The sequence below is a fragment of the Ordospora colligata genome (genome assembly GCF_000803265.1).
Source record: "Ordospora colligata OC4 chromosome Unknown contig_12, whole genome shotgun sequence".
Classification (NCBI taxonomy): domain Eukaryota; kingdom Fungi; phylum Microsporidia; family Ordosporidae; genus Ordospora; species Ordospora colligata.
In genome coordinates this window covers 229,137-238,994 of record NW_014575396.1, presented here as the reverse complement: position 1 = coordinate 238,994, position 9,858 = coordinate 229,137, and the positions used below count along the sequence as shown (strand labels likewise).

The 9,858-nt window shown below is 34.1% G+C and overlaps 8 protein-coding genes across 8 annotated transcripts; 5 read left to right on the top strand and 3 right to left on the bottom strand.

Moving 5' to 3' along the window:
* Positions 1 to 2,748: 2,748 nt before the first annotated feature.
* On the top strand, positions 2,749 to 2,994 carry M896_121950 (LSM domain-containing protein; the record flags this gene model as incomplete). Its single annotated transcript, XM_014707528.1, has 1 exon — positions 2,749 to 2,994. The coding sequence occupies one exon, from the start codon at positions 2,749 to 2,751 to the stop codon at positions 2,992 to 2,994; it is 246 nt and encodes an 81-aa protein (XP_014563014.1).
* A 107-nt stretch (positions 2,995 to 3,101) lies between these two features.
* On the top strand, positions 3,102 to 3,470 carry M896_121940 (ribosomal protein L35; the record flags this gene model as incomplete). Its single annotated transcript, XM_014707527.1, has 1 exon — positions 3,102 to 3,470. The coding sequence occupies one exon, from the start codon at positions 3,102 to 3,104 to the stop codon at positions 3,468 to 3,470; it is 369 nt and encodes a 122-aa protein (XP_014563013.1).
* Positions 3,471 to 3,506: 36 nt separating this feature from the next.
* On the bottom strand, positions 3,507 to 4,370 carry M896_121930 (uncharacterized protein; the record flags this gene model as incomplete). The annotated part of the gene is made up of 1 exon (XM_014707526.1): positions 3,507 to 4,370. The coding sequence occupies one exon, from the start codon at positions 4,368 to 4,370 to the stop codon at positions 3,507 to 3,509; it is 864 nt and encodes a 287-aa protein (XP_014563012.1).
* A 398-nt stretch (positions 4,371 to 4,768) lies between these two features.
* On the top strand, positions 4,769 to 5,464 carry M896_121920 (uncharacterized protein; the record flags this gene model as incomplete). The annotated part of the gene is made up of 1 exon (XM_014707525.1): positions 4,769 to 5,464. One exon carries the CDS (start codon positions 4,769 to 4,771, stop codon positions 5,462 to 5,464), a length of 696 nt encoding a protein of 231 aa, XP_014563011.1.
* A 146-nt stretch (positions 5,465 to 5,610) lies between these two features.
* M896_121910 (uncharacterized protein) lies at positions 5,611 to 6,120 on the bottom strand (the record flags this gene model as incomplete). The annotated part of the gene is made up of 1 exon (XM_014707524.1): positions 5,611 to 6,120. One exon carries the CDS (start codon positions 6,118 to 6,120, stop codon positions 5,611 to 5,613), a length of 510 nt encoding a protein of 169 aa, XP_014563010.1.
* A 336-nt stretch (positions 6,121 to 6,456) lies between these two features.
* On the top strand, positions 6,457 to 7,560 carry M896_121900 (STE-like transcription factor; the record flags this gene model as incomplete). Its single annotated transcript, XM_014707523.1, has 1 exon — positions 6,457 to 7,560. The coding sequence occupies one exon, from the start codon at positions 6,457 to 6,459 to the stop codon at positions 7,558 to 7,560; it is 1,104 nt and encodes a 367-aa protein (XP_014563009.1).
* A 104-nt stretch (positions 7,561 to 7,664) lies between these two features.
* M896_121890 (kinesin motor domain-containing protein) lies at positions 7,665 to 9,305 on the bottom strand (the record flags this gene model as incomplete). The annotated part of the gene is made up of 1 exon (XM_014707522.1): positions 7,665 to 9,305. One exon carries the CDS (start codon positions 9,303 to 9,305, stop codon positions 7,665 to 7,667), a length of 1,641 nt encoding a protein of 546 aa, XP_014563008.1.
* An 87-nt stretch (positions 9,306 to 9,392) lies between these two features.
* On the top strand, positions 9,393 to 9,800 carry M896_121880 (uncharacterized protein; the record flags this gene model as incomplete). Its single annotated transcript, XM_014707521.1, has 1 exon — positions 9,393 to 9,800. The coding sequence occupies one exon, from the start codon at positions 9,393 to 9,395 to the stop codon at positions 9,798 to 9,800; it is 408 nt and encodes a 135-aa protein (XP_014563007.1).
* Between the last annotated feature and the right edge of the window lie 58 nt (positions 9,801 to 9,858).

The window sequence follows — 9,858 nt, the reverse complement described above, 5'->3', positions numbered from 1 at the left end:
GATAATCATAGGAAAGTAAATTGTTATGTTTATGAAATTTGTAATAATTAAGGTATGAAAAGTAATGTAGATATGAAGAATATCTGATGATAATGTAATAATAAACGAATAATGAGTAGTTAAAGTGTGTAATTTTATTGGTTGTTGTGCCCTTGGATAAATTAAGCCATTAGATACAATTTTAGGACGAAAAGCACGAAAACATATCCGAAAATGTTTGAATGAATGCTCGGGTGATTACACGGCTTGTTATGGAAACCCTGCTCATAATGTAACAATAGAATGTAAGGTTATACCAGGTGAAAGGGAAAGGAATCAATTTGAAGACAAAAAACTGCATGGAGAAGATATTCTAAAAGAAATTCTAGGCAAAAAAGCTAATAAATCTCTATATGAACGTAGGCTCATAATGTCAAGCAAATATGGATCTGCAGTAAAAACAATAGGTATATTAGAATTTGAAATGTGTCACAAAAATCTTGAATTGGAAACAACTTTACAAGAACTTAAAAATTTTTATAATTTGAACTCAACCCAAGAAAATAAATCAAGGAAAGATATATCTGCGATTGCTTTGGCCATTGGCTATACTGATATATTTGGCAAAGAAGATTTAAATACTGATAAATGTAAAGAATTTGATAACTTTAACGTTAAAGAAAAGGCTCATGATAAGATTAAAAAAATAGTGAGGGAATTATTTAAGGAGGGGAAGATAATAAAAAGAAAGATGATGAATTGGATAATGTATTGGTGCATGTACTGAAATATAAAAAGATCATGTATGTAATGAAGAAAGAGATAGAAAAGTTAGGAGGAGCAGATAAATTCCTTGATAAAGAAGGGAAACTACTTGATGAAAAAAGGGATAAATTGATAGATAATCTGGTGTGTAAATATATAGTTAAGATGAAGGATCACAGGTTATTTAGAGATACTCAAGCAGCTTTCTGGTTAGAAATTTTAACTCGTTTCAGAACATATTTTTCTTATCTACCTTCCGATGAGGCTATAGATATTATATATAATGCCAAGGATGAAAGTATGGTCTTATACACTTATAAAGGATCTGATATAAGGATATTATGTAGGCATGAATCAGCACAAGAATATGAAGGAGGATTAAACTCAAAAGAATAATAAAGGAGAGGACTACAGATCTTGCCAAACTTATAGACGCGCAAAAAAATATGGAATAGCGGCAGGAATAATAAAAAATTATCAATTTTATATGACAGGTTTTGATAATTCGTGATCTGTTGAAGCACAAGCATTGAAAAACTTTTTAATAGAAGGCAACAGACTTTATTCAAAATTAAGAAAAATCGATGAGATAGAGCCGAGACTAGATACTTCGGCTATTATTTTGGCAATTGGGCATATTGATATATTTGGTAAAGATGATAGTGAAAGAATTAAGTATGATGAATGGAAGGTTAAAGGAGTTGATGCTGTAGTAAAACGAGCAGTGATGGATTTATTTAGTGAAATTAAAAAAAAAAGCTGATGAGAATAATGAAGAAATTGATCGGTGTTTTTGGGAATTAGCATGTTCTGAGAGTTTATTATATACGGAGCCTGAAATTATACAAGGACTTAATAATACCCGTATAGAAATTGATAATTTTGAAAATGCATTATTAGGATCTAAAAAATTCATGTATGTAGCGAGTAAAATAATAGAAAGCTTAGGAGGAGAAGCTGAATTATCGAGTGGGAAATATGATGATGCAAAGGTAAATGCTGTGTTTAAAGCAAAATTGGTACAATATATAGTTGATATGAAAGATTACAGGTTATTTGGTAGTGATGACTTTATGGGAAGATACGAAGAAGTAGAATCTTATTTTAATAAGTCTGATCTATTTTTTTTCTCATGAATGCCAGATGCATATTGATGATTTAATTAAAAGATTCGAGCCTCCTCCATCCAAATTTGGAAGATTGTTTAAGGGAGCTACAGCTGTAGTGGCGACCTTATGGGCAGGATTATACATCACTGTGAGCTTAGGCATTAAAATCATGCCAGTTGACTATACTATTAATCCAGGTTTGAATGAAACGATATCATATGAAAGTTAACAACTAATACAATAAATTAGTTAATGATGCAATATTACTGCACACGAGCAGTATAAAAATGAAAACTGAATAGAATGTGATGAATATAACGAACTTTGAAGATGAAAATTTACGAAACGAGCGAACATGATCAGAAGTGGGATTTAGGAAATATTCCTTTATGCTTATACAAAGAGAAGATGGTATGCTTGAAGGTAATTGATTGAGTTAGAGATTGGCAATAAATTTTATTTGAGTTTTAATGAATTTGTTTTATTTAAGGTGCTTAAGTATTATACTTATTTTTTAATTTTCCTTCATGCAAAATTAGATGAAAATGTGTATATATTTTAGAAAATTATATGTGCAAATAGATTATTATGCAACTTTAATATGTGAATGTATGAATCCATATATAAAATGGATACCTCATTGGATATAACCTTACTTTATAAAATGTATGGAAACAACAAAGCATAGAGTTTTTACTTTATATTTTGCGGTCTTACCTTTAGTATGCTCGTTTTTAATGTGTATGAAGTAAAGCATACTCCACTTGAAGATGATGTGTGTGGCGCTATAAAGAATTAACGTTGAGAACGTTCATCAGAAGAGATATCGATTGGGAATACAAAACGAAAGGTTGGTATATGAATTTAATAGTTGTATGTATCCCTCTTATTGTTGATGCTCGATCCACTTTACATCTTGAAGATTTTTTTGAAAGAAATGGTGGAGGTTAGAATGAAAGATGGAGAGGTTCATTCAGGCATACTACAAGGATTTGATGAGCATATAAGCATTGTTGTTTCTTTGACATCAGTTAATAATCGTGAAGAGCCTATTTTGCTTTTGAGAGGAGAAGATATCCTTTCTATAGGGAAATGCACTTCAGAAGTGAGTGGAGTTGTGCCAGAAATGGAATGCTATTAGTAGTGTGTTTTAACTAGTACGTGGTTTTTGGTGTGCCGCTGTATGTTATGCGTGATATATAAATGCCATGCCTAAGAATTGAAATTTTTTCTTACTTGTGAACCCCAATGAAGCTTGAAGTTGAGAATCTGAGGCAGTTGAGTGTCTCAAGTCTTGAGGAGATGGTTGCAGAGATAAAACAAAAGTTGGCACTTCTTAGACAGAAGAAAGTTGTTGAAGAAATTAGTGATGATAGCATCAGAATAACCAAGAAGAACTTGGCTCGAGTCTTGACTGTTAGAACGGAGAAAATTCTAACAGAAGTTGTTGAGAAGTATAAGGGAACACCTATTAACAAACTTCCAAAGCAACTTCGACCAAGGCTCAATAAAGCCAAACGACAACTTTTGACGAAAAAACAAACTAAGAGAATGACTAGAAGGGAAAAATGCAAAGCAAGCAAGTTTCCAAGGGTTATATATAGCTACAGCGAATAAAATTGTTGTCTAAGTTTGTATCATTTTAATGTGTTTCTAATTCAACTTGGCCCATACAAGCCCTGAAAAGATCCATTTGAAGCGTGTGGCCTCATCTTTTGGGATAAAATTTGCTTGAGCAACGAAAATGTGTTTTCTTAATTCTTTGTTTGGTTTATTTATTGTCTCGAATTCAATTTCAAATTGCGACCTGAATGATTGTGAAGACACCTGCGTGGTCTCTGTTCTTCTAATATCAGTGGCTTTTATTGAAGTGAGTTCTGGATGGTTTTTGGTTATTTCATTTACGATATTTTCTAGATCAATACACCCGTTTTCCGTACAAAGTTCAGATAAAAGACTTTTGGATAGTATAGAGGTGAATACTTTTGGTATTATGTATTCTTCGATTTCAAAAATGTTCTGATCTATACCAAAAGTTTGCTTTATGAAAGATTTTGACCTTGAAATAAGATTCATTAATGATTTTGTAATACTTGCGGCGTAAACACTCGGCAATTTCTGACTAGAACGTTCACCGGTGTTGTATTTACTTATTCTATACTTGTGTTGTTGAAGTCCTCCATAATATTGTGGAATCTTAAATATCTGATCCATCTTTTTCTGAAAGTCTGTCTGGCTATTGGGAAGTTTAATAATATTATACCTGAAGGGATTGCAAATATCAAAAATACTCAGGATACAAGCATCAGAGATTTTCATTAAGTTGTTCATGGCCTTTCCTATCCTTAATACAGGTTTTATCATGCTATTGTTACGCATGTGTGCTTTACTTTCTACAATAGACCTCTCAATTACTTGGAATGCATCCACAAGTTGTTTATTGGATTGATATTCAAATAACAAGTTTTTCTTGAATAATGATATGCATTCTATAGCAATCTCGTTGAATTGCTTCATTTTCAGGGCAAGTAAATGATAAATAAACGTATATGGATGGTAAAGATATGTTGAACACGGCCAATCAGAATTTGTAAAATTCATGCCATGTACAAAATGAATTTATAACAAAGGAGAAGCATGGAACTTGGTATATCATCAAAGATGTTTGAATTCATAAAGCATCTCCACACATTCTCTATAGCTCTTCTTGTGGTTGTGATAGTAATTGCAATCGCCAAGTCGCTTCCAAAAATGTTCTGTAAAGCAAAGAAGAATGATAACCAGGCAATAAAAACAAGAGAGAAAAAAGCCTTCGATAAGCCCGAGTCCAGACTACGCAGCAAAAGTAAGTGAACTGCACATCAATAAACATCCTTAAAATTCATCTTATTTGTTTGTATATATTCTCAAAGCCCATGGAGCTGATCAGCAATGATGAACTAGCATTTACTAGGACAGTGATTTCAACGGGCACTAGAATCGATGGCAGAGGCAGGAATGAATACCGAACTATTGAGATGATACCATCTGAAATATCACAAAGTGACGGAAGTATTAGGCTCAAGCGTGGATTTACAGAAATTGAGGTTGCTATCCAATTCAAAGAAACGATGGAAACACTACTTTCATTGGGAATTAGTCCATGCACAAAAGCATCTGGATTATCTGAATCTCGAGTAGAATCTTTTGGAATTGAAATCCCAAGCATCATCAGCACGCAGATTGAGAATTTCTTCTCATCATACAAACTTGGAATAAGAATAGAGTTAAGGGTAATAAGGAACGATGGAAACATTTACGATCTTTTTTTTATTGGACTGAATAGCATACTAAGAAATATTTGTGTTCCTGTTATAGAAGATCTCAAGCAATGTGAGAAGTCAACGATCGAAATTGCATTGCCAACAACAGTTGCCTTGTTTGAAAATTGTGTTTTTGTAAAGGATCCAACAATTATTGAGGAAAAGGCATCTCTTGGCTTACTTCATGTCATTATTGACAGCAATGGAAAACTCATGGGATGCATTTCTGAAGGAGATTGCTACTTAATGCACAATGAATTGACAGAAATCTTGAAAACCTTAGTTATAGAGCATAATCAGTTCATTTAATGAACACCTGCTTATTTGCGTTATTTAGCCTTCAATAAATTGCACAGCTATTAATCTGTTTTATTGCTAAAAGAAAATAATGTGTTATAATAAACAGTATATTTATTCACAATATGCACAACTCATCTGAAGATTATATGCATTAACTAAACAGATTTGGCGAACTTAAGTGCTTCCATTTTATCAATTAGCTGTGCTGCCTTGTTTGCCAACTCTTTTAAATCATTACTTTCCAACTCGTTTAAATCATTGCACTGTTCTTTAACCTTAAGATGTATTTCATTTGATAATAACCTACATTTTTCTATAACATCCATTACGTTAAGCTGAGGTGAGGCAGCCAACTGCACTAGATATGTAAGATATTTAATAGCATCTTCTAAACTCATTGCTCTAAGTATATCTTCATCTTTAACATCTTCTGTTTCTTTCCATTTGTAATTTGAATCGCTGTTGCCAATGCTATCACAATGGCTCTTCAATTCTCTACATAGCGGAACTAACTGCTTCAATTCATTGTCAGGATCAGTACCAGATAATAATGCAAACTCAGAACTTTCGGAATTAATTGGATTACTCATGATCGTATTTTGGAGTATTTCTTTCGCTTTCACATTGTTTATTGAGATTAACAAAAACAACATATACCAGATCATATATTCCTGTTTGCAATTTTCAATATATTAATTTTCACCCCTCATTTGCAGAACTTTCATTGGTCAGCAGACAGATAAGGTGAAAGGAGTGCAAATATACTCAACTAGGCTTCACATATACCAATTTCCATAAAAGGTTACATACAGGATTGACGTCTTAAAGTGCATGTGCTGATTATATCATTTTGTACATTATAACTGAAAACCATGAATATGTAAAGCATTGTAAATGTAAAGAAAGCAGCAAATACAAAATACATGATATGAAACACAGCAAATAATCGTTTGTTTTGCGGGTAGAATATAAAAACAAAGCAAGTACATAAATAAATAAAGATGAATACCCAGAGCGATAAAGAACTGTTTGATTTTCTGGCAAATGCTCCAAAAGAGTTTCGTGATGGAGAGAGAATCAAGAAATTTCAGTTGAAAAATGGAGACTACATACACTGTGTATTGTGGAACATGCACTTTTTTGTCACTGGAACAGACATAGTCAAGATACTTGTATGGAGATTCCAGAATGCTGGACGATGTCTAGCCAGTCTCAAGAAGTTTGAGGAGGGCGTATTCTCTGATTTGAGGAATCTGAAGCCAGGGATTGATGCCACACTCGAAGGGCCAAGGAGTGAGTTCCTTGAATTCCTTTACAAAAACGGATGTATTCGGACTCAGAAGAAACAAAAGGTGTTTTATTGGTATAGCGTTCCACACGATGCATTGTTCTGCGATGCTCTTGAACGAGACCTCAGGAGAGAGACAAATTTATTTACATACAACAAATACATCAATAATCTCAAACGGAATAGCATGCTTCCTCACGGAGTAAATGGATTTGGAAGCCACACAAGGCAAAACAGTAAAAGAGTTGGGGTAGACACAGACTCTGCGTATTTAAGAAACATGGAAAGTAGAGTCATGCCGATGAATATAGGATACAGCAAAAACGAATCATCAGACCTTGCTTTTGAACCACAAATATACAAGGCACCAAATCTTTCAATTAATCCAAAAAACCCTTCCAGTGTTTATGATAAGCAATTCGAAGATATCCAAAGAAACGGATTCATGAATCAATATGCATACAGCGACTTCAGTATCAAGGACAAGCTGTTTTCTTCAAATAGCCAGAAACTTGATTACGGCTCACATAGGCTAGAAGGATTGTTTTGTAACGATTTATTCAACAATGCAGTCAACGAAAGCCCAAAGGCTGCTTCTGTAAACAGTCTACAGCCGCAGTGCATAAACACCGGATCTCCGCTGTTCTCAAATAGAATACCTGATGAATTTCCTTCTCTTGAGGATTTTGATTTCATCAGTGATAGAGCAAATGATAACGAACACATTAGCAACTTGAAAAGTGAAAGTGCTGGCCAGAGAATTTCCCATGATGGTGTTTTGCTGATTCCAAATACAAAGGGAACACTGCAGAAGTAGAATAACTTAAACATACATTTTCATAGTAGCCTTGACTATAATGCATCAACACTATTTGTTATTCACTTGCAAAAGCATGCGTTGCTAGCAAACTCTCCATGGAATCACCTTTTTGATATGGAAAGTAGAATAGAATCAACAACCTTTGTACTAAACAAAAGCTTTAGATCAGCAACTGTCTCAAAGAGATTTCCTTCATTGACAAAATCAACAATAACCTGTGCTCGTTTGTCTCCGACTTTCGGCAACTTCTTTATATCAAAGAAATTTCCTTTGTTAAGGATCGCTAATACATCTTCTTTCGTTAATTCTATATTTCTCTTGGGCTTCTTAAACAATGTGCCAATGCTCTCTATTTTTTGCCTAACAAACTCATTGTCGCAAAATTTTTGTATTGTTCTGTAGTCCTCCAAGGCCAGCCTATACTTATGTGCAGATTCAAAACCACTTGCTCTTTTCAAAAATGCCTTGTAGCTCTTTTCTTTTGTCCTTGGTGACAATAAAATCTCTGGTTTATCAACAATAGATTTCAAAATCAATGATCCGCTGTCATTACCATTTATTCTTTTGCTAGGACGCTTATCTGTATTGCTAATTTTGTCCCCAGCTATTGTTCTAGTGCCATATTGATGTTGCTTGTCCAAAGAAAGCAAAACCTTATCATTTTCAATATCAAATTGTATGCACGCTTTTGAGCGAAAATAATTGTATTCGTTTTGTATTCCTCCATTCTTCTTGTAACCTTCAGCTCTGCTCATGTTAAATCTTGTATTTGTCTTTACAGATAGTGGCATTCTTAAACACTTCTCTTCGTCCACTATACCTGCAAAACTATCTTCATGTGATCGATTGCAAATAATTTCATTGTTAACAATTTTCCTTGACTTCGATGCAAAGCTTAATGTGCTAATTGAATCGCCTATATTCAGTCGATCGTTAATCACATTTGCGATGATGTAGCATAGACTTCGTCCTCCAAGAGAATCCTGTAATAGTCTTGTAAGCTTACTATCTCTATAAGGCACTCTGTTTTCTTTTTTCAAAATGGCATTCACTACATTTCCAAGAACAAAAAGACTTCTATTAATGTTATTCGATTCAGTAAGCCTGATTCCTTCATTACCTGTCTTTCTATTATTTTCAGATCCTGCAAGATCAATGAGATTCAGTTTACTGTCTCCAACACATATCCTTAGTATTCCATGGCTCCTACTGCTGCTCTTGTTCAACTTTGTTTCTGCAGTTGTTCTGTTTTTTATCCCTTGCTTTAGAACACTCTCAAACTCACTCATGCTTTCAATTCTTTTCAAAAAAAGATTAGGCACAACTATGAGTTTATTAAACTCCCTCAATGCTAATTCTTTTGGCTCTAACAAGTCGTATATCTTTTCATTGTATATTTCCATGTAAGAAGCAAAAAATTCTCCGTGCTCCAGAATCTCCTGTGCTAGATTAAACATCAATCCACGAGACTCCTCACTGCCAACCATTGTGTGTGTCTTTCCTGAGCCAGTACTGCCATAGCAAAATATTGTTTGGTTATATCCCTCCATAAGCCTAGGAACAACAGACCTGAACATCTCAAATACTTGCAGCTGTGTAGCCTCAGGTCCTATTACCCCATCAAACTCGTATTCAACTGTGTCTCCACCTTCCCTGTTAACAGCCACAGAGCTTTTCGTGTATCTCAACTCCCTTCCTCCAGGTTTTATCCTTATATATGCCTCAATAGATGCCTTATCCATTTCTTGAGTTTTGAGGGTACTGAAAAACAAATATCATACACTCAGGCTCTTGCTAATGGCATATTACTGTAAACACGTAATCCCTCAATGGCCGGTAGAAGTACAAATAGCAGCAATAAAGGCATGGTTACAGAGCTCATTGCTATAAAGAAAACCATACTTTCTAAAATGGCTAGTAAACTCAAAGAGGTGTTTGGTGAAATTCCTGCAGATGTTAGAAAATTGCCTCTGCTCTTGTTAATACAGGCATTGCAAAAGAATTACGTAGGAGACTCAATAATTGTCAAGAAAAACATAAAAGACAAATCACACACCACATCCAGAAATACAAAGAAACGACCTTCAGTAATGTTACAGGTCGAGGATCAATCATTTATATTTGATGGATGTGCTTTGAGAATGGTTGGTATGGGAAATGGAGAAGAAGAATACAAAGGCATGGTAGATGAAATCAACAACATACTCAAGAAGCATATGAACAAGAAATCAACATAATCTCATCATAACATAATTTATTAGCATAGAATAAAAATAATATAATCTCATCATAACA